The sequence below is a fragment of the Sminthopsis crassicaudata genome, chromosome 5 (assembly GCF_048593235.1).
Source record: "Sminthopsis crassicaudata isolate SCR6 chromosome 5, ASM4859323v1, whole genome shotgun sequence".
Classification (NCBI taxonomy): domain Eukaryota; kingdom Metazoa; phylum Chordata; class Mammalia; order Dasyuromorphia; family Dasyuridae; genus Sminthopsis; species Sminthopsis crassicaudata.
In genome coordinates this window covers 121,851,686-121,876,687 of record NC_133621.1, presented here as the reverse complement: position 1 = coordinate 121,876,687, position 25,002 = coordinate 121,851,686, and the positions used below count along the sequence as shown (strand labels likewise).

General features: G+C 36.1%; 1 protein-coding gene across 5 annotated transcripts in view; it reads right to left on the bottom strand.

Annotated features, from left to right (window-relative positions):
• Positions 1-25,002, bottom strand: part of CADPS2 (calcium dependent secretion activator 2) — a 714,206-nt gene that overhangs the window by 391,210 nt on the left and 297,994 nt on the right. For all 5 annotated transcript variants that reach the window (XM_074268127.1, XM_074268122.1, XM_074268124.1 and 2 more), the window contains one exon: positions 2,959-3,039. In XM_074268127.1, the coding sequence (XP_074124228.1) occupies positions 2,959-3,039 (81 nt within the window). The remainder of the gene's footprint in view (positions 1-2,958; positions 3,040-25,002) is intronic.

Here is a 25,002-nt window from a genome sequence, read left to right as displayed (position 1 = left end):
AACATTGACATATGAAGATCATCATATCATTGATAGATGAATGAATTTTGGAATTAGTGATCATGGAAATGGAAGACTTCTGGGTAAGAATAAGATAATAATCTCTGTGAGCAAATGGAGTAGATGCATAGACCTTGAGAGCAAAATAGATTAAGAAACTGTTTTTATAATAGTAGCTTTTTATTTTTCAAAGTATATACAAAGATAAATTTCAATGTTCATCCTTGCAAACTCTGTTCCAAATTTTTCTCCCTCCTTTCCCCATTCCTTTAGAGAATAAGCAATCCAACATATATTAAACATGTGCAATTCTCCTAAACATATTTACATAATTGTCATGCTGCACAAGAAAAATCAGATCAAAATGAAAAAAAAATTGAGAAAGAAAAACACAAGCAAGCTAATAACAACAAAAAGGTGAAAATACTATATTGTGATCCATATTCAATCTCTCTGGATGCAGATGACTCTGTCCATCATAAGTCTACTGGAACTGGCCTGAATAACCTCAATGGTGAAAAGAGCCAAGTGCATCAGAGTTGATTATTAAATAATCTTCTTGTTGCTGTGTAGAAAGTTTCTTGGTTTTACTCACTTCACTTAGTATCAGTTCATGTAACAGACTAAGGAAGTTTAGGGTAGTTGAAAGAAGAGAAATAAGTGTGCTGAAGGCTCCTATAAGAAGGGAAGGAATTAAGGTGGTAAGGGAAACTGTGAGCTATGCACTAAAATTATATATAAAATAGTGAAAATGCCAGGGCTCTCAGTGCAGACAGGTTACAGGATCCAAACAGTGATAAATTTGAAAATAATGAACATCAATTGATGGAATTAATGAGTTTAAGGAAGCAACTGAAATGTGTGGAAGCAGTAATGAGGAGGAAGACATTCTGACTTCATTACTGGGACCAGCAAGAATCAGAGGATATAATGGCAGAAACTAGGCATGGACCCACATTTAACACAACATACTAAGATAAGATCAAAATGGGTCCAAGATTTAGTCATAAAGAACGAAATCATAAATAAATTGGAGGAACATGGGATGGTTTACCTCTCAGACTTGTGGAGGAGGAAGGAGTTTGTGTCCAAGGGAGAACTAGAGACCATTATTGATCACAAAATAGAAAATTTTGATTACACCAAATTAAAAAGTTTCTGCACAAACAAAACTAATGCAAATAAGATTAGAAGGGAAGTAACAAATTGGGAAAACATTTTTACAGTTAAAGGTTCTGATAAAGGCCTCATCTCCAAAATATACAGAGAATTGACTTTAATTTATAAAAAATCAAGCCATTCTCCAATTGATAAATGGTCAAAGCATATGAACAAACAATTTTCAGATGATGAAATTAAAACTATATCCACTCATATGAAAGAGTGTTCCAAATCACTATTGATCAGAGAAATGCAAATTAAGACAACTCTGAGATATCATTACACACCTGTCAGATTGGCTAAGATGACAAGAACAAATAACGATGAATGTTGGAGGGGCTGTGGGAAAACTGGGACACTGATGCATTGTTGGTGGAGTTGTGAAAGAATCCAACCATTCTGGAGAGCAATCTGGAACTATGCCCAAAAAGTTATCAAACTGTGCATACCCTTTGATCCAGCAGTGCTACTACTGGGCTTATATCCCAAGGAAATACTAAAGAAGGGAAAGGGACCTGTATGTGCCAAAATGTTTGTGGCAGCCCTTTTTGTAGTGGCTAGAAACTGGAAAATGAATGGATGTCCATCAATTGGAGAGTGGTTGGGTAAATTATGGTATATGAATGTTATGGAATATTATTGTTCTGTAAGAAATGACCAACAGGAGAAATACAGAGAGGCTTGGAGAGACTTACATCAACTGATGCTGAGTGAAACGAGCAGAACCAGAAGATCATTATACACTTCAACAATGATACTGCATGAGGATGTATTCTGATGGAACTGGATATCTTCAACATAGAGAAGAGCTAATCTAATTCCAATTGATCAATGATGGACAGAATCAGCTACATCCAGAAAAGGAACACTGGGAAATGAGTGTAAACTTGAGCACTGTTTTGTTTTGTTTCGTTTTGTTTTTCTTCCCAGATTATTTTTACCTTCCAAATACAATCCTTCCTTTGCAACAACAACAACAAAATTCAGTTCTGCACATATATATTGTACCTAAGATATACTATAAGATATTTAATATGTATGGGAATGCCTGCCATCTAGGGGAGGGGGTGGAGGGAAGGAGGGGAAAATTTAGGAACAGAAGGGAATACAAGGGATAATGTTGGTAAAAAAAAATTACCTATGAATATGTACCGTCAAAGAAAATGTTATAATTATAAAAATTAATAAAAAAAAAGAATCAGAGGATATAAAAATAAGATGCAATAAGCATTAGTAAGGATGGCTAGGGATGCAGTGTCATTGTTGGGGAGATAAATCTTAGTAAGATCCAGAAAAGGGAAGGTGCAGGAATGGAAGAAGTCAAAATGAAAGAAGTTAATTACAGAACAGGAGTTCCTGAGGGCACAAATGAAAGGAGGAAGAACATCTAGAATGAAACATCAGTAGGGTAGTGTTAGGATAGACAGGAATGAGAAATAAAAAAGGCAATGTTGGGGAAATGGGGTTGGGCTTCAGCAGGCACTGGTTGGTTATGCACTGGGGGATGTGTGCAGGATAAAAGGAGCTCTTCTCATGAAGATAAGTGATGTTAAAAGGCTCAAGATCCTCACACACCAGGTCTTATGGCAAGTAAGCAACACTGCTTTGACCAAGGGCATTAGGAAACCTGGCTCAGGAAAGAAAAACTGTTGTTGAAGTAGGTGATGCTGTCATTAGGAGGTTTTCTCAAGATTTCTTCTTTGTACAATACTATTGCTCTGTCCTGAGGATATTACTAAAAAAAAAAAAAAGAACAGAAAAGCCTCAATTTTCATACATGCATAGCTAATAATTTACCTTCGCCATCTTTTCTGCTAATTGCAGACGTCCATCAAGTTCTCTTCTGATCTGGGCTGCTTGCTCATCTGCATTGTCCAGCTTATAGGGAGAAAACATACATTTAATAGTTAGTTATAAATAAAGAACTGAATATAAAGTTAACTGCATATGCTTGGAATGCCAAACTTGTAGTCACAGAATATAAGTTCACATCCTTGCTTCTACCACTACTACTTCCTGTTTGACTTTGAGTAAACCATTTAGACTCTATGGGCCTTGGTTTCCCTTGCTGTACAATGAGAGGATTGGATTTTCCAAGTATAAATCTATGATTCTATGATGCTATAAAATAATATATGCTCATTCAATTGTCCTGGGATATAGCCAAGATCAAAACAATTAAAAAACAGATAAGTATCAACAATTTTGATTAAACTATCAGGATTCCCAACTTCTTGTGTAGATGACAGCAATTGTTTAAACATATGTTCATCCAAATGATTCTCTACTTAGTTTTAATATTCGGTTTTATATAAAGTGAATCAGCCCTGAAAATCCTCTATATGCCATTACTTTCATCAATACTATGTTCCAAAATTTCTGAAAATCCAAGGTCATTGTAAAGAGAATTAGATCAGGATCACACTTGATTTATTTCAGGACTCCTAGAATTATAGATTCCTACAATTCTAGGTTTGAATGCCCCTGAGTAGATTGACATCCCTAAACTCCAATTTGATCTTCTTTCCTCTAACAAATATACTTCATTTTCTAGTATAGTATAATGGAAAGAGTAATGGATTTGGGATCAGGGGATAGGGGCTAAATAATGAAATATTTAACTTACTATCTGTATAAATCAGGGGAAATCATTGAACATTTCTTGCCCTCTGTATTTTCCATATAACTGGAAGCCTCTAAAGGAGTTTTCTCTTCCCAAATTATTATACAGTGATCCCATAGAGAACCTTTCAACCTTTTTTAATGATCTCAGGCTGATATTCATCACTCAGAGTAACTGAAGAACAGATTTTTGAGTTCTCAAATGTTTAAATTACACAACTTTTGGCTTTCAATAATCCAGGTGAGAGACAGCAATGGTATTGCCTCTGGTTATTAAGTTTCTAGATACCTCAGGAAAAAAAAATCTGACACAAATTACTGGTTGTACAAAGACTCATATTCTTCCATTAGGAAATGCTAAATTGTTACTCAAAGTATTCCTGTCATTCTGCTTACAACAACTGCAAAGTGTTTCAGAAATGATATTTTTAAAAATAACTCTTTTGGTCAAAATAATCTTCCTAAAGTTCAGATCTGACTATATCAGCTAATGATTCCCTATTTCCTCCAGCTAAGTCCTTTACAAAACTGTGACCTCTTCCTACTTTACCAGTTTTCTTATAAACTTACTCCTTCCAATACCCGGCTCTTTCCTATTCTTCAAAAAAGAAAACTCATCACTAACTTCCAGGCATGTTTCTTGGTATTTAATGCCTTAAATACCCTTATTCTACATCTTCACTTCTCCTGGCTTCCTTTTCTTAACATCCAATCAAAAGTCCATCTTCTCTGAGAAGTCTTTACTTATCCCCTTTAATGTTAGGGTCTTGTCTTCTATTAACCATCTCTGATTTGTCTGGTACAAATCTTGTCTTACCATTGTGTTCTTCCATTTGACTATAAACTCCTTAAGGGCAATGACTGTTTTTGCTTTTTTTCTGGGTCCCAATGCTGTGTCTGGCACATAATAGGTGATTAATAAATGTTTATTGATTGACAACAGGAAAAAGCAAACAACTTTTCAAAATCTCTCTGAGTGCTTACAACTCTTGCTGACTGGAAATCCTTTTGTTATACTTAATCTCCTCACTGTGGTGTAATCCAATTTCTTCTTATACTAAATATGGATGAGATGGAGAGCTGCATCAGCTTTTAAGTAACACTGATTTGAAAGTCATTAAATCATCCCCATATTTATTTCTCTTCCATTAGTTAAATAATTCCATTCTTTAACATTTCCTGATAACACTAGCTCTATTTTCCATCCACTTAAAAATCTCCATGGCCTTCTTCTGAACTTTCCATGGTCTGATTAGTATGTGATCACAGGAATTGGCAACCCTTTAACAAAGGTACTGTTGAGTATATAAGTTTAAAAATTAAGTTAGGACATATAAAGGCTATCCATTTTCAAAAATACAATTATTTATATTAAAAAGAAGATAGGTAGTTGTAGGTAATAGTCATTACAAAGAATTTAGCCCAATGATACCCTCATATCTTTTTTTTTTTTTTTTTTTAAACTAAAGCTGGAAAGCAGTTTTACTGAATGAAACTAAAAACATACTTAGGACACACCTATGTAGTCAGTGAATTAGAATGTTAAACTTATGGGTCAATAAAACCTAAAGGTAAATAGCTCAGTCATTTACTACCTATCTAATCCTGGGAAACTTATTTAATCTTTTTCTGACCCAATTTCCTCACCTGTCAAACAGGGATGATGATCGCATCCACTCTCCAAAGTGGTTATATGGATAGAAGCAGACAAATATTTGAGCAAACCTCAAAGTATTACATAAACACTAGATATCATCATCATCATTACTATCAATGTCATTATTAATTTTTTTTTACTATAGCTTAAGTCACATAAAATAAATACTGCTTTTACTTTACTTTGTCTAAAATAATTAAGTAATTCTAAATTACATTCTCAAAACCCCATATCTTCATGTGGAGAAAAGTGTGTAACAAATAGTTATTACAATATAATAATAATATAATATAATAATAAGCTATTATAATAGCTTATTAGATATGTATAAAATTAAAAATTATTAATATAAATGAAAAGACAGCATATGTGCAAAGATCCCTGTCACAATAATGTCTTGAAGCATGACTTTAATGATTATGTGTCCAATTAACAATATTGAACAAATTAAAATTTTTTCCTAAAGTCTAATAAATATTTATTTTTCAAAGAAGGAACAAAAGGTTGTTTTCAGTTAATTAAGCTGTAGTTTTTCCAAAGCTTTACAGAAACACATCACTTAACATTTCTTAAATATTTATAAGATTAGAATAATAGCTTGTACTTAAAATCTAAGTAGAGTAATTTGAATTTAATTTGGGAATGTAAGAGAATTTTTTTTTGCTGTAGAGTGTTATTTTCTAAAATATTAAAGTAATAACTAATATTGCCTAAAAACCTTTAAAGAGCAAGGAACACTACTATTTTAAAATGCCTTCTATCTAGTCTTTGCTTCATCAAAACTTTCTCAAGGATTAAAATAGTTACTAACTTTAATAAGTGATAAAAATGGGAAATAAGAATTGTTAGGGAGATTTTGAGAAAATAGGCCCCTCAGTGCATTACTGCTGGATCTGTGAACTGATCCAAACATTTTGGAAAACAATTCGGAACTATATTGCAAAAGTCACAAAACAATACATACTCATATATCTAATAACAACACTATTACGATCATATCCCACTGCAAATCAAAAAAGAAAGGAAAATACATGTATGGACTAAAATATTTATAGCAGCACTCCTTTATGAGGGAAAGAACTTGAAATAAAGTAAGTGCCCATCTTCTGGGGAATGACTAAACCAATCACAATATATATTTCTGATGAAATACTGTGTCGCTATTGTTGGGTCTTCATTTTTGAAAAGATGTGACATCAGGAAGATATCATGACTTGCAAGTGAATTGCAAAGTCACTAGCCTCATTCTCTCCTACAGAACATCCAGTAAGTAGCAAGATATGGATCCAGAATAACCAGAGATGGCCCTGGATATAGTGGGAAACCTTGACTTTTTTAAGCTAATTTCCTTGCAAAGTTTCATTTTACCTCAGGAAATATCCATTCAATGATAAAGTAAATCACTGTAAAAATGAGTAAAAAAATGAGATGAAGGATGGCCTCTATTACGTAGTCAAATTTATTTTCACAAAATCAATCTGGGTAGGGAAGTCACAGGATTTCTGGCCAAAATGGAAATAACTGCTATGAATACTCACTTTCAATCATCAGGATACAAATGATAATGTGAGATTTGGCCTAGGACCACTCATAGGTCAATCAATGACCTATTGAGTGATTTGGGTTTAAGGGCTAATTGGTTTTACAGAAATCTAGCCCAAGCAGCTTGTTAGGGTTTTTGTGTCACAAGAAATGATTAAAAATGGATTCAGGAGGCAGCTAGGTGGCACAGTGGATAGAGCACCAACCCTGAAGTCAGGAGGGCCTGAGTTCAAATTTGACCTCAGACATTTAACACTTCCTAGCTCTGTGACCAGGGGCAAGTCACTTAACCCCAACTGCCTCAGGGGTAAAATGGATTCAGAGAAAATTGGGAAAATATGTAGGAATAGAATAATAGTAAAATTAGCAGAACAGAAGAACAATTTATATGGAAAACAACTTTGAAACATGTAAGAATTGTGATGAACACAATGACCCAGTGTTCTCCAGAATTGTTGGACCAATTCACAACCCCAACCACAATGCTTAACAACATGGCTTAGGATGTGTATTTTTCATATCTTCTCCAGAATTTGTAATTTTCCTCATCTCTCATGTTAGTTAATCTGATGGGTATGAAGTGGTACTTCAGACAACCTTTAAGCACTTTTTTGATTTAGATTTTTTATATGACTAGTGACAGCTCTGATTTCTTCTTCTGAAAACTTTGTTCATATTCTTTGACTATTTATCTATTAGAAAATGCCTCTTGTCATCATGAATTTGGCCCATTTCCCTATATATTTGAGAAATAACACCTTTATCAGAGAAACTTGATGTAAAATTTCTTTCCCAGTTTCTTGACTTTCTTCTAATTTTGGCTGCATTGATTTTGATTATGTACTACGACCAGTCTTAAATTAAGAAAATTGATGAGCAATCATGCTTCCAACCTCTTGGCAGAGAAGTGATGGACTGAAGTCCATAATGAAACTTATATTTTCAGACATAGCCAATGGGTCTTTTTATTTTCCCCTTTACTAAATTTATTTCAAACTTATGTGGCAGGGCTTTAATTTGCTTAGGAGTAAGAATTATAGTGGGGTGCAAAAACACAATGGATTCTTCCAAAAAAAAAAAGAAGAAGAAAATGAAATCATAGAAAGATTTAAAAGGTACACAGAAGAGAGACGTCAACAGGGGCAGAGATTATTGTAGGAATAACTTGGGAAAGTATTCTTATGTTTTGTTTGGGATAATGCTTAAAGAGTAAACCATAGAAGAATTGGCTTATTTGAAAGCAGGTATTTAATACCTCATTTTACATAATAAATGTCCCAGTTAAAGTGGCCCAAAACCCATTATCTACAAACTAAATCCACTTCCCCATTTACCTCCATTTTGAAATTAGAGATATAGTCTCTTGATGGGGATATCTCTATGACATCAAGTACAGAACTATAGGAAATAAAGGGGTTTTATGAACTAAAGCATGAGTCATTAATGTCACTGACTTACATATTTTTATGAATGTTTTACAGGGCATCCCACTTACATGTTTTTCTTTATATTACTTACAAGGGCTCAAATAGCACTAGACTTCATAGGAACTATCCATATAGGATTACATAATTACCTCTTTGGAGCTGAAAGGGACCTTGGAGGTCATCTTAGAGGAAAATGAGCATTAATGAGTTGCCTAGCATCATGCATTTAGAAAGTAGCAGGATGGAGACTTGAACTCTGGAACTCTCATTCCAAATGCAGCACTCTTTCTACCCCACAATATCTTTAGTGACATCCTTTACACAATTTCTCTTGCACAATTCCTCTAAATTTGTGAAGTGGGGCAGCCTATTTCTTACTCACTGGATGCTTGTCCACTGTCCTTTGGTTGACCTCAAGTCTAATTCTTAAAAGATTAGATTATTCCAAGATTCAAAGTTTTTCAGTATTTCTCCAATGTTGTTAAAAATGATAGGTCTTTATTTCAGGGATAAGTTTGAGGACATTGAATGAATTTTTAAGAAACAAAACTCATTGTTAATAGAGAAATTTTCACAACCTACAAAATACCTGTCATCTAGTAGTCAATACAAATATTTTATGGATTGATTGGTGAATTGATTAAAAGGCAATCTATCCCATTATTGGGATCATCTCATCACCTATTTGCAGTCTCTTTTTTAAGACACAAGCACTGATATAGCAGTCTCATAAATTTGTCTACATATCTACATATCAGAAGCAGAGTAAGGTAATCTCCATTTACTTGTTTGCTGGTTTGTTTGTTTTCCTCAGTTGTATAGATAGGCAAAACTCTTGTGTGTGATAATGGATTTCATTAAAAAGGATCTGCAATATTTCATGTCTGATGGAACTAACAAAATATAATCACCAATTAGGAATTTACAAAGGACTTGTCTGTAGAGAATTCCTCTTCCATCTGGATTCTGCACATCTCCATCATGGTTGTCAAATCCTTTTACTGAGTATATAACCTCATGTTTACAACTCATTTGATGTTAGTAATCAGAGGGCCAAAAAGTTGTTGCTTTTCTCTTTCAAAAAATTTCCTAGAGCTCCTTGAACATAGGGACTCTTTTGCCCTTTTTTGTATCTCTAGCATTTATCATATTGTTTGATATGTAGTAAGTAATAAAATGCTTATATTAAAATGCTAGGTTGCTTTTTTATAGACCATGTCTTAAACCCAAATCACTCTGGTTCTCATAGATTGTTCAATAACTTCACTTAGTTATTCTTTGGATTCTAATGGCTGAAAGTGAGTATAAATAGTAACTGTTTTGATTTTGAACAGAAACCCTGAGGTTCTTCCCTCCCAAACTGATTTTTCTTTGATAGGTAACAGTGGTCATTCTTGAACTCATTTTTAATCTAGCCTCATTCATTGACAGGACATTGTCTAAGACAACTTAGACCTGGGAAAGACCTTGGCTCAAAAAGGCAAGGTCTCCTATTGCATCCAAGGCCATCCAGTCATTCTGATCTCTATCTTGCCACTGGACCCAGATGGCCCTGGAGGAAAGAATGAGGCTGGTGACTTTGTACAGTCCTGCCTCATTTAAATGCAATATACTTGCAAGTTCTGACATTTTCATGATGTCATGCTTCATGCTTCACTTCCAGAATGAAGGGCAACCAATAAATTGCATATTGACAGACAGATTTTTGATGTACAAAAGAAGGAAATCTAGAGAACCCTTAGGGTAGAATTTTGCTTCACCAAATAATATGTTAATAATAACAACAATAATAATTACAGTGATATCTTACAATCTCCATACCGTGCAGTTATTATCTAAGTGTGTGGTCTGCTGAAGTAATTTACAATAAGATGTCTGTCCCCTTCTCAAGTCTTTATCAAAGAAGACCTTATTGTACATTCAGAAAGATAGACAATTCTCATAAAAATTCTATAAATAGCAAAATAAGCATTCAGATCAATCAGTAGTTACTGAGAGGCAGATAAGTAACTGGGAGATAGAGGGCTAATTATTTAATCTTTGCCTATATTGGTTTCCTCAATTGTAAAATCTGATAATATTATAGCCTCTACTTCTTAAGAATATTATAAAGATAATTAAAATAACATTTATATAATGCTTAGTGTAGTGTCTGACATATAGCAGATGCTTAATAAATGCCTATTCCTTCTTTTTACAGATATTTGCTCAATCACATTTGGGGAATAGAAGGAATCATGCTTTCTTTAAAAAAAAAAAAAAAACTTTTATGATTTTATCTTTCAAAAACTTTGAGAATTAGTCCCTCAATATGGACAGAATTATTATGTCCAGCATTTAATTCCTTTGTGGATTCTTGGTCATTCTTTGTTTTTTTTTCATAGTCATTTTCATTTTTCATACAGCATATAAAAGATGGACAAGTTTGAGTACAATTAAAATAACTATATTTTGTTACTGATGATGAACAGAGTTAACTATTGACATCTTCAAAGATCTTTACTCTTTGTCACCAATTTCTTGTCCACCATCTATTAAAATCCTTGGATGCATAGTATGACACTTTTTAGGTATGGCTCTTTTTAAAAAAATGATTTCTTTTTAATACATGTGTTCAGTTGGCTTTCTTAACAAAATTTTTTTTTACCAACAGTGATGATCAGTATTTTCATAGTGGAACTGTATATAACCAAATAAGTAGGATTTTATAAATAAGTTTATGTATTAAACTACTGTGGTGCTAGATCACTGCAATAGCTTTCTGTTTGACAAAGAAATCAAATACTTGCTGGCTGACATAGTACCAACATAGCAGCCAGAAAAATATTATACCATGGAAGGCTGCATTCACAAACACACAGCATGCAAAACAGAGGAGATAAACATCCTTTTATAATCTTCTCTGACAAGAATACACCTGGATTATCATGTGTTCAGTTTTGGTTGCCACATTTTAGGAAGAACGAAAGCTGGAAGGTATCCAAAGGAAACTGTCCAGAAGGGTAGGGTACTACAGATTTTTTTTAATAAGATAAAATGATGAAGAGACTAAAGATGTTAAGCCTGAAAGAAGGTTGACTAAGAGAGGGAGAGAGGACACGTGATAGCACTCAGATATTTGAAGTATTGCCAGAGATGCAAGAAAGACTAGATTTGTTCTGCTTGACTCTAGAGGGCAAGAAGGAGAACAATAAACATTAAGGAGGAAAATTGCAGAGAAGAAATTTTCAGCCAAATATAAGAAAGGACTTTATACCTAGGAAAGCTGTCTAAAGTAGAATAAGCTGTCTTAGGACCCAGTGGATTTCTTTCAGAAAGAAAAAAAACAACTCAGCAATAACAAACACAACATACAACAACACTGTATGAATATTTGGTTGTAAAGTTGTAAAAGGGATTCTAAAATCTCTTCTGATTCTGAGAGTCTTTGAATCTGGGGTAAAGAGCAAATCTATATTATGCTATGATTTACAGGAAATATCATACCAATTTGGATTTTTTGTGGTTCCTTTAAGATTTTCTAAGAATTACCATCTACTCATTCCATGATGTCTTGACATCTCGATTACCTAGTAAATACAGCATCAAGCTTGTAGTAATAAAGACTTGAACTCGAGTCCTGTCTTGAATGCTTTACTAATTTTGTGACCTTAGTAATTTCAAACCTCTCAGCCTGTTTCTTCATATTTAAAATGGATATAATAATAATGATAATAATAACTCCTATAACTTAAGATTTGTCATAAAGATTAAAGAAAATATTTACAATACTTTGAAAATCTTAAAAGTGTTATGTAAATGATGTCTTTCATTAATATTATTCATTTATTAAGAGTATAATCCAATGTCCCTCCCATGATGTTAAAATATATTTGAATATTTTGAATATATTTTTATTGTTGTTCAATCTTGTCCAACTCTTTGTGATCCTATTTGGGTTTCCTTGGCAAAGATAATGGAATGGTTTGCCATTTCCTTCTCCATTTGAATATTTAATACTAGCCAGCCATTAATGTAGTCATTTATCAAACAATATTAACTATGGTTCAGTCAGTCATATTTACTATTTTCCAGGTCTTTTGCTAAGAAGCCTATATGTAGTAAAAATCACACATAAACATATGTATTAAAAATAATATATTATATATATTATAAATGTATATATAGTAAAATTATATATATATATATAAATACATACATACACAAATACATATATATACATATAATTTTATATATAAAACTACATAATTCTATGTAAAACTGAACACATAACTGTGGTTCTTATTTTTCCCAAAAACCTTATAGCATACCAAATATAGGGGTCATAATTGAAGATAAACTGCAAAGGAGCTAAAGCCAGAGGAAAGAAATTAATTACGGCAGCCAGAAAAATCCAGCATCCTTAGGTAGCTCAAACTTCAGGTGTCCTCAGTATTCCATATTTTTTATCTACTAGTCTAATCATTTTCCTTCACTATCTTTTTTTACAAAGAGAACTTAAATATAAAGTAAGATGCTAACTCCCTTATACCAAATGGTCTTATCTTGCAGAGAAAATTTCTGAGATTTCTTTACAAAGGTTGTCTACTCCTGGATATAAGAGGCCTCCAATTACTCACTTTCCTTTAATGTTTTCAATTTACAGGTTTTTTCAAAGTATTTAAGCAGTCTTAATCATCACTTTTTTTCACATATGAATACTTGATCTTTTCTCTTTTATGGGTAATTTAATCATTTTATTAATAATAAAACCACACTGTTAATAAAAGGACAGCCACTTGGCATTCTCTCTTGGATCAAAGATCCGCTGTTTTTTCTTGACTGCACATCGTTTACTACTATGATTCTTAGTTCTCACATTCTAAGTCATCCACTAGTGTCTTTGTGAAATAAAAAAACAGTATAGTTAATGAATAAAGCATGGGAATAGGAATGATTGTCTTAAACCCACAAAATATTACTTTCAGGGAAAAATTATAATCCTAAACACGACATTTGCTTGCCATTTGAAGAGAAAGCCTATTGGAGCTAAAGAATAATGTCTTACAAGTTTCCCACTTTTGTAAAACCCACTATTTACCAATTGTTTAAATTATAACTAGTTCAAATCATCTCTCATCTCTGTACTTGCCACTACAATCCTAGTTCAGACATACTACACACCCTTTCCTAGATTATCTCAGAATAGGTTAACTGACTTTTGACATTCCTCCCTCTCCATTCTATTTTTTCTTCCATAAGACTGCTTATATAATCTTTCTAATGAAATGGCCTGAACATACTAGTTCTGTGCTCAAAAATATTCATAAGCTCCTAATTGCCTATTAAAAAACTATGAGCTCTTTGAAGGAATTCCAAAAACTTTCTCCAACTTTTACTTCAAGCTTTATCTTAGATGATTTCTTTCCAACTAGTTCTACCTTCCATCCAAATTGTACTACTATGTAACACATATATTTTCCTCTTTCCATTCTTTTGCTCACCATTCCCAATGCTCGAGATGAAAGACACCTTTCCCCTCATATTCTGAAATAGCCATTTTCCTTCAAATACCAATTCAGGTGACACCTTTGCCATAAAGCATTTCCCAATTCCTCTAACAAAAGATCTCTCTTATTCTCAAAACCTTCATATAATTTTATTTAGAACTTGTGGCTTTTTTATAGTAGAATAACTTTAAATATTAAAATTATGAATTGTCAAGGAATCAAATCCTCTCCAGAGCCATATACTTCTTAGCAGATAGGACTGTGAGAGGAAATACACAGAACAAGTACTGAGGTTCCTAGATTAGACCTTTCTTCGAAGTCATAATGGGAAAGGTGGCAAAATGTCCAATACTCAAATCCCTACCCTCTCTCTAAGAAACAAAAAATCCATAAGGAGATGAGATACTTGGAGATTTTTAAAAAGATTATCATTTTAATTTCATCTAGATATCTAAAAAGAAAACAATCATCTTCAAAAACTGTCATTGTAAAATGAGAAAACAAAAGTCTTAAAAAGTCATCATGTGACTAGTAAAGCCATTACCTTTCTTGTTTGTTAATGTCAGAGATGTGTTTGGTTTCATTTGTGTGCAATCTCTTAACTGATTACTATAGCTATCTCACTCAGAGACTTGAGCCTAAAGGATTTATTTCTAGGCTAAGACCAATTACCAGTAATGACTACTTTTTCCCTGAAATTCTACCAAGGCATCTTCAAATCACTTTGGGGAAATTACTATTTGTTGAACTAAATGAAAACTACAGATACCTACTCATGAATTTGTTTCTTAACTTGTGCTGTTTGGTTGAAATCATTAAACTGTATGGCAAGTCAGAATCAAGAAGAGACTTAACACGTCTCCTCATACTGTGCAATTAAGTCTCTTCGTTTTCTAAGTTAGATTACTTGTGGCACATTTTCAGAATTCCAGAACTACCTAAGGGGATAATCTCATTTTATTAAAATTTTTACCTACCTCAAACACTGAAGAGGGAAATTCTCTTTAATTTCCTGATAAGAAATGACATTCTGGGTCAATCAAATCATCCATCTCATCCCTGGCAGTAGCATCAAATCATGTTTTTGGAAAAAAACACATTATTTTCCCCTTATGATAATGTCCTCAAAAAGTTAAAAGATATACTTTTAATATATATTCCCAATAACTAACACCTATTAATTTATGTAAATTCTTTTGAAATTCTTATATGTAAGGAACTAATTGGAAAAGCAATAGGCTAAGAATAAAGAGCCCTAACCTCCAAATATGATGACTTGGAGTTTAACAAGCCTATAAACTAGGCAATTCACTTAAAACTATATCAATTTAATTTCCTCCTCAGTAAAAAAGAAAATACCATTTGTCCTCTATTCATATCATAGGATTTTTTGAGAGAAAAAAACAGACTTGAAATGACAAATATGTAGGGTTTTATTGTGTTTCAGACACTATCAACAGTGTAAATATAAACAAGTCATTTCAACTTTCTGAGTATTCATTTCTTTATCTGTAATATGGAAATAATAAAGGAACAATATATAAGATAGGAATAGCACCATTTTGTGAGGCTTATAGACACACACACACACACACACATATATATATATATATATATAAAGTGTTTTACAAACTATTGAATCACTATTATTAATGTGATTGTTCCTATAAGGACCAAATGTGAAAGTATAATTTTTTAAAAAACTACAAAAGGCTCTCAGTTCTTTCCCCAACTACGCACACTAGGATCTACTGCTGCAGCTACATTCTTTAGGTAAGACAATGTGTACTGGGTGTTTTAGGTGCTAGTAACAAGGAATGCATTCAACTCAGATACAGTAGATATTATGACCAAAAATGACTCCTTCTTTGACCTCAACTGCATGTCCCAATATAATTCTACCCATGGTAAATTCAAGGACACTATCAAAGTTAAAAATCTAGTAATAGATTGCTATCTCCTGGTGTGACAATGATTTTGGCCATGGCAACGATATATTAGACCTCATGATCTACATGACTTCTAAGGATTGAAGTGGAAAGTCATATATCTTCATCACCAACCCAAAAAGAATATTCTCTACACTCCTAACTTAAATCCCTAAACTAGTGATGCTGATGTGGGTTACAGTTCCTTTCTAATTCCCAGCCCCCATCAAATCTGAGGTAACTTGGGCTGTCCCAGCCCCCATTCTAATGATCTGCTCAGGTTTCCCCAACCCCCACCCCAAGCACAAACAGCTTCCTCCTCATCTAAAAATCCATTGAATTCTATTCAAATTCTAACCCTGGCTGAAACCCAGCCAGGAGCCAAACTGGGACTCCAGCCCGGCCCTTTCAAGATTACCAAAAGCCCCCCATTATAAAAGAGGGAAACTGGAGTGCCTGGTGCCAGCCCTGGCCCTGGTGTCTTTCTACCTTTAACTTACTTCCAAACCCCAAAATAAATCTCTTTTATTAATCTAGGTTTTAGGGTCTATTAATTCCTTTACAGAGAACTCTTGCCCTGCTACTAGACCTCACTTAACTCTCTATCCTTGTGACAAAACCAAGGGGTTGCAGGAGAGCTCTATTTGACTCCCTGTACCCCAAACCTGCCATTAGACCTCTATTAACCCTAATTTCATTTAGGTGCCCCTTACTTAATTCTCATCAATACCACATTCACATACTTGCCCCAAAGCATCCTGTAGTAGGGAGAAGAAGCATAGGGTCCTATATTGTGTTCCATCAATAAAGTCACTATATTCAATGAAAAAGAAACCCAAAACTATACAAAATGATGTATTATTCTCAGGTAATCAATTACTCTTTTCTTTAATAAAGGAAAAATTAACATAGTATTTTATTTATTTCTACTAAAATTATCTGTTTGAAGCTTCAAGGACTGACCCTTGAAGTCCACTGATCTGGCCCATAAAAAGTCAAAAATATTTCTTTAATGTTCAGTGTCAATGTTGAATCTTAGAAATCAGTTGTTTACAGTACTCCCCAATTTCCTGTCTCCCCAAATTGTCATATAATTAATATTAAAAAAAGAAAAAAAAATAGTTCTAGAAGTCATTTAGTCCACAATATCACTACGCTCTTTTATTTACATATGAACAAAATTCTCATACTTTTCTTCCTCTCAAATTTCTAAGTTTAAACAAGAAAATACAGTCAATATTAGAAGCAAGAGTATGTTTATTATTTTTTATTTTAAATCACCGAAACATAGTTATAATGCATAACTTTTTATCTTCTGTGTAGTTCCTATAATGTCCTACAGAAATCTGCTTTTGGATACAGCTTTAAATATGCTCATCTTTTCCTTGACCTTTGGCTTTCTTCCTACTGAAGAGGATGATACTAACTGATAACAAAGAGAGGAAAAGAGCTTCTTAGATCTTATTTTTTCCCTCTGTTTTCTCTACCAAGAATGGCTAGGGGGGGCACTAATGCCCAAGATTAGTAAGGAGACAACAGGAGGTACTTGATGAATTGAAATCACCTTGAACAGATAAATAGATACTTGGGTACTCAATTACCTGGCAGATGTGATTGCTGCCAGGGATATTTGTGAATAGAGAATAGGAGGGGAATAATGAAGGAAAAATATCTCCAATTTCATAAAATGAAAAAATAATCTTTCAGTTATCTGATTTCAATTCCTGGGGAAATGTTATATTGTATTATCAAAGAAATTAATAAACATCTATAAAAGGAAGTAGTAATCATGAAAGATCAGCATGGTTTCATGAAGAACAATTTATGCCAAACTAACATTTCCTCCTTTTTTGACAATAGCACTTTATGAAAAATTTGAGAAAACGTTTGATAAGATGCTTAATGCTACTTTTATGAAAAAAGGAGAGATGGGAGATAGGCAAATGTAGAATTAGCTAGATTTAGAAGTGACTGAATAACATAACTTTAAAAAGTAGTCAGTAATGGTTTCTTTTCATCCTGGAAAGAAGTCTAGAGTAGAATGTCTTAGGGATCAGTGCTAAGTCATGTAGTCTTAATTTTTTTTTTTTTGTTTCAGTGACAATGTAGGCATCAAATTTACAAATGATGAAAAATAAAGTGGGATGATGACAGAAAGATAGAACGTTTAGCTGAATATACTGAGAATATTTAATAAGGATAATATACTAATTTTATGACTGGATTTCAAAAAACCATGCTAAAAATGCAACATGGGAGAATGACTAAACATCAACTGAAAAACAATGTTTATACTTTAGCAAATAAAGTGTAGTGAAGTGGATTAAAAATAAAACTTGAAACTAAAATTGTTAGATCTTTTCTATATCAAGGTAAAATGATAAATCCTCTAGGGAATCTTTCCTGTGAGCTCCAGATTAAAAATAAATAAATCTGTCCTGCCTCTAATTTCTCATAGCAATTTATGCTTCTTGGTACTCATCACAGTCCATAATAGATTACACTTATTTGTCTCTCATATTATAAATATCTGAGAGAAGAGTCTATTTTATATCCACTGTGACCCCAGCTTTTAGCATCTTATTTGAAGAACAGTTGACGTTTAATAAATGTTTACCACATTCAGACTAAGAGAAAACTATCTCCTAAATCAAAATTTTGCAGATTTATAAATAAACTGTATTTCTATATCATTCATTAAAGGAGGTGTCGTATTTTGGAGCAAATCGAGCAAAAAAAAATTAGTTTTTGATGTAATTAAAATGTTTCTCTCCTGAACAAGCTGGCCAAAGGATGGAGCTCCAGAACACAACATAAATAGTAATGCATATCTAGGCTGCCCTCACCAAGAATGGTTACCAATTTGCCATTATCTATTAAAACTAAACAGAGATCAAATTTTAAATGTCCAGAAGTAGACACAAAACAGAGCATCTAGGATTTTAAAGAGTATACTTCCCTTAAATGACATTTTAAGAAACATAATATACAATTTTAGCAATTTAACAAAAAACAAGATACATTGAGCACCTATTGTACATAGACCTGTATACTAGGTGAGAAATTATAATGATATTATGCCACAGTCTCCTTGAGCTGTTCTACCTCATTTTCCCTGCACTAGTTTCCCTCATTGTCCTTCGAACTTCCTGACTCTGGCTTTTAGTAAGAATTTACAGCCTCCCCCGCCCAATCCTGACAGAACCAAGCCGATCTAATTCTTCCCGCTCTTCTTCTTTTCTTTGTCTGAAAAGCTATAAAAGGGTTTATCATTCCTCCATTCATTAATGGATACTTTGAGACGAGAGTTCTGTCCAGTCAATTAAACTCTCCAATTAATAAAATATTAAAGACTCTCTAATCTCTATCTTGCCTCAGTTTCTCTGGCATTATATTTTGAAGGCCCCAGCGAGATAACAGAGACTGAGGACAGGATTAGAGATTAGAGATTACAGACCTCTTGGTCATAAAGGCCTGGGACGGCTCAGGATCTGAGTCTATTCCTAGAAAAATCAGCCCTCTGGATTTTTCCAGAGTCTTCGGGAAAAGAAGCAGCTCTTCAGCCATGGACATGCCTTCAGATCAATTGATTGATTTGGCTCCTGGGAGAGTAAGTTTTTGTGTCATTTTAGACACCTGGCCTGCCTGTTCTGTCTGGTTATGCTATAGCATCTGGAAGCTCAGAATAATAATATGCCAACGGGCATTGAAATTTGAAATAATTGCAAAGCTCAAAATCCGCCTTTCTCTGAGAAACCTCAACCCTTGATTAATCTCCTTGAGTCTGTATTTCATACCCACCAGCCCACGTGGGATGATTGTCAACAGCTCCTTACCACCCCCTTTACTACAGAGGAAAGGGACAAAATTAAAAGGGAGGCCAGGAAAGCCATATTGGGAGCGGGAGGAGGATCTGTAGAAGAGCATCGTGCTCAGATTGAAGCCAGTTTTCCCTCTGAAAGACCTTCCTGGGACCCCAACTCCCAGCAGGGTCGTACTGGGCTCTCTGCTTATCACAGATACCTTCTTCTCCAGGGACTTAAAGCTGCAGCTAGAAAGCCTATTAACATGATTGTAGCGAGCTGTCATCTCCAGAAGCTGCTGGATCGCTCTCTGGGAAGAGATCTGCTGTGTCTTCTACTCAAATCTCTCAGACAGATTCTTCTTCCTGTAACGAACCGTTGTCTCCAGGCAGTTGCTGTTAACTCTTGTCCAGAGAAGTGACTTCCCTTCCTGCAGAGAGCCCCGTCAAGCCTGATGCAATGCAGAGTCTTCTTCTATCTCTGGGTGTCCTCTCTTTTATTCTCCCAGAGAATGGGCGTGGGATAATGCAAGGGCTTCTGGGAAGAACCACTTCAGCCAATGAGCTTGCTCCTTCTATCAAGTCAACCTGAGTTCTCACCTTGTAATTGTCCAACCTGAATTCTCACCTTGTCACTATCCAGACAACCTGAGTTCTCACCTAGTAATCCTAACATCTCCCCCTTTCTTTTGATTTAGAACATAGGACAGTCGTGATCTTGAAACATAAATCCATCAATATGGGAAGTATTACACATAATTACATAAATTACATAAGCACATAGTAACATAGTAACATAATACATGCTAGAAGTATATGACAAATAACATAATCAAATAATCATAAATTGAAAATTTATAAATGTCCATAAGTCCATTGTCCATTAGTCTCATCTTGTGTGAGGAAGTCCAATGATTCCTGCTGGTTTTAAAGTTCTTTAACAGTCTTTTTATTATCCATGCTCTTTCGGTGTAAGATGTTTCTTAGATCTTCTCCTTTATTTTGAGGTCTTTCTCTTTTTCTGTCTCTCTCTGATGGACAAGGTGAATATGACTCGTTGGCACCCATCTGATTCCTTCTCCTGCTGAAGAAATACAAGCAAACCCTCTCCCCCAGGCAGTTAACCTATCTAATTACCTTCTATTTACCACTTTCTAAATCTCTTCTCATCATCTGGCAATTATCTAAGGACAGTGGAGATGCTCGCACTGGACACTGCCCTTCTGGTGGGTTATAAAACCTGTCTGCCGGAGCCAGTGCATCTTTGTCAAAAATTAGAAAATTAATGGTATAGAGAACTAAATTTAGAAGTTCCCTAGGGCTACCTGTGGCTCCCCCTTTCTTTTGTTTTTGGAGGAGTGTCTTAATATCTCTGTTTCTTCTCTCTACTATTGCCTGCCCTTGAGGATTAAAGGGTATGCCCGTGGTATGTAAAATCTTATACTGTGCACAAAAGTGTGTAAAATGTTTGGACGTATATGCAGGTCCATTGTCTGTTTTTATTGCTTGTGGCACACCCATAATTGCAAAAGCTTGTATAAGGAATTCAGTGACCACTCGGGCTGTCTCTTTTGCTGCTGGCATTGCAAATGTGAATCCTGAAAAGGTGTCTACCACGACATGAATAAAAGATAGACGACCAAAAGATTTATAATGGGTCACATCCATTTGCCAGATTTCATTGGGTCTCAAACCACAAGGATTCTTCCCTGGAGGGAGTGTAGGAGCGTGGAAAGGAAGACAAGCTGTACAGCTTTTTACTATGCTCCTAGCTTCCTCTCTTGTGATTCCAAATTGTAAACGTAAAGCTCGAGCAGCCTGATGATATTTAGAATGAGATTCTTGTGCTTCCTGAAATAAAGGACTACTGGCTAACATGGTTAGAAGGCTATCTGCCTTTGAATTTCCATCAAAAATGGGACCTGGAAGTCCACTATGTGAGTGGACATGCAAGATATAAATCTTGCCTGGATGTTTTCTCACTTGCTCTTGAAGTTCCTTAAAGAGCTGATAAATATTGGAGGCTGCAAATTTTATTTGGGCTGTGGCAATTCTTTGTACTACACCTATTGTATTACACCTATTGTATTGTATTACACCTAGTAATCCTAACACATGACCAAGATTTCTGAAGTTACTCAGGGTGTAGAAGAATCCCTGGGAGCATTTTTAGAAAGGTTGTATGAAGCTTACCGAACTTATAGCACAATTGACCCAGAAGCTCCCGAGAACTATAGATCTGTGAATATTGCGTTTGTTAGTCAATCTGCTCCAGACATAGCAGAAAATTACAGAAGCAGGAAGGATTTGAGGGCATGAATATATCTCGACTAGTCGAGATAGCTCTGAAAGTCTTTAATACTCGAGATACACCAGCTAAGACATCAGGTAAAGAGTGCGCCAAGGCAGTAGTGGCAGCCATGAGAGAAGCAAACGATTTCCCTGGGAGTATTTCCCAGCCCCGTGGGCGGCAGTCATTAGGCTCAGACCAGTGTGCCTATTGTAAGAAAACAGGGCACTGGAAGAGAGAATGCCCAAACTGAAATCGTCCCAGGAATGTCCTTGCTCTAGACAGGACAGACTGAGGCGGCCCTGGTTCTCTTTCTCTCTCTCTAGACCCCCGAGAACCTAGGGTATGCTTACAAATTGGGGGTCAGCCTGTTGAGTTCCTGGTGGATACTGGAGCTACATACTCCGCTTTAACAAAACCTTTGGGTCCAGTATCTCCAAAATCCACCTCTATACAAGGGGCTACTGGTAAAATTGTTTCTTATCCCTGGACTACTGAATGCACAGTCCATTTAGGACATGGCACAGTAACCCATTCGTTCCTGGTTATGCCAGACTGCCCAGACCCATTGCTTGGTAGGGACTTGCTTCGAAAACTTCAGGCAACTATCTCCTTTTCTGAAGACCAGGCTTCTCTAACCTTAAACCCTCCTAGTCCAAAACATCTTCTTATTACCCTGCCTCTCCAATTTGAACATATCTTAGTGGCTTCCCCTGCTGTGACGTCCTGTCCTGCTCACTCCCCTCTTCTTTCTCAGCTGCAAGCTGACTTCCCTCAGGTGTGGGCAGAAAATAACTCTCCAGGTCTGGCTGCTTATCATGTACCGGTGGTGGTGCAGCTTTTGGCTACTGCCTCTCCTATTTCTGTTAAGCAGTATTCTATGTCTAGGGAAGCCCTCCTAGTATTTCTGTTCACATTAACCGATTAAGAGAAGCTGGTATCCTAGTAGCTTGTTAGTCTCCTTGGAATACCCCTTTGCTTCCAGTTAAGAAACCTGGGTCTTCCGACTATCGCCCTGTTCAGGATCTTAGGGAAGCTAACAAAAGGGTTGAAACTATTCTCCCCACTGCTCCAAATCCGTATACCCTACTCAGCTTGTTCCCTCCTACACATTCCCTATATACTGTTTTAGATCTAAAGAATACCTGTCAGTCAACCTCTCTTTGCCTTTCAATAGATAGATCCCCAAGGGGAATTCTCAGGCCAGCTTACTTGGACTCGACTACCTCAGGGCTTTAAAAATTCTCCTATGCTGTTTGGAGAAGCTCTCCATCTGGACCTCCAGCCCTTCTGCAAGGAGCATTCTTATTGCTCCCTGGTCCAATATGTAGACGACCTTCTCCTTGCAGCCCCTAATGAGTCTCTTTGCTTGAGCGCAACCCGTGCCCTTTTGCAACTCCTTCAATCCTTAGGTTACAGGGTCTCTGCTAAAAAGGCTCAACTCTGTCTTCTTGAAGTGTCTTATTTGGGGTATGTTCTCAAGTCTGGTCACCGGTCCCTGTCTTCTGAACGTATCCAGGCTATCCTATCTATTCCAGTCCCCACTACTAAGAAACAGGTTCGAGAATTTTGGGGAACAGCTGGATATTGTCGCCTATGGATTCCTTCTTTTGCTGAGATAGCAAAACCTCTTTATTCTGTCACAGCTGGACAGGGTCCCCTGGTGTGGGGCTCTAAGGAGCAAGCTGCCTTTGATTGTCTCAGGAACGCCCTTATCAGGGCCCCTGCCCTAGCTCTTCCAGATATCACAAAGCCCTTTCATCTTTTTTTGGCGGAAGCTAGAGGTGTCCCTAAGGGCCCTGGCGATGGCCGGCCGTTGCATATCTCTCTAAGTGTTTGGATTCAGGAGCAGCTGGGTGGCCCCCTGTCTTAGGGCCACAGCAGCAACTGCTCTCCTGGTAAAGGAAGCTGACAAGCTTTCCTTGGGCCAGTCTCTTTCTATCTCTGCCCTTCACTCTGTTGAGGCTCTGCTCAGGTCTGCCCCTGACAGGTGGCTCTCTAACGCTCGCATTACTCACTATCAGGCCTGCTTCTCGACCACCCCCGCCTCACTTTCTCTAAATCGTCTGCCTTGAACCCTGCCACCTTGCTCCCAGATCCTAGTTCTGACCCGGTCCCCGTGCATGACTGCTTCCAGCTCCTTGAGGAGTCTCAGTCAGCAAGGCCTGACCTTTCGGACGTCTCACTGAAAAACCCTGACCTGATCCTTTTTACTGACGGAAGCAGTTTTGTTGTGGGGGACACCCGTGTTTCCAGGGCGGCAGTGGTGGACTATCCTTCTCTCTCTACCCTTTGGTCTTCTTCCTTCCCCTCCGGATCATCTGCCCAGAAAGCGGAAATCGTGGCTTTAACTCAAGCCTTGTTCATAGCAAAAGGAAAATCAGCTAATATCTATACTGACAGCCGCTATGCCTTTGCAACAGCTCATGTCCACGTCTCTCTTTAGAAAAAGAAAGGGGCCTGTTGACATCCGCTGGGAGGGAAATTAAGAATAAAGCAGAGATACTTTCCCTGCTAGATTCTATCTGGTTACCCTTCTCTGTTTCTATTATTCACTGCTCAGCTCACCAATCTGGTGAAACAATGGAAGCAGTGGGGAATCGGGCTGCGGATGCAGCAGCTCGCCAAGCCGCCATCGCCTCCCCCACCTCTTCCTTGCCTTTGGCAATCACTCCCCTTCCTCTGGTACCTATGTACTCCCCTTCAGAGGATTCTTTCGCTTCTCAGAGGGGAGGACAGAGGGAGGGAGCTTGGTGGTACATAAAGGACAAGATTTTTATTCCACAAGCATTAAGTAGAATGCTGGTGAAGGATTTGCATGATTTCACTCTTTGGGTGAAAAGAAAATGCATCAGTTATTGAGCAGATATTATATAAAGGATGTTAGCCAATTGATCAGAAGTTACATTCATAGGTGTAACACTTGTGCTAGAGTAAATATGCAAAGAATTAAGGAAGCCCTTGTTGGAATCAGGCTTAAGGGACACATCCCTGGGGAAAGATGGGAAGTAGATTATACTGAGGTACAGCCGTCAACAGCTGGGTACAAATACCTGTTAGTTTTGTGGATACTTTTCCAGGTTG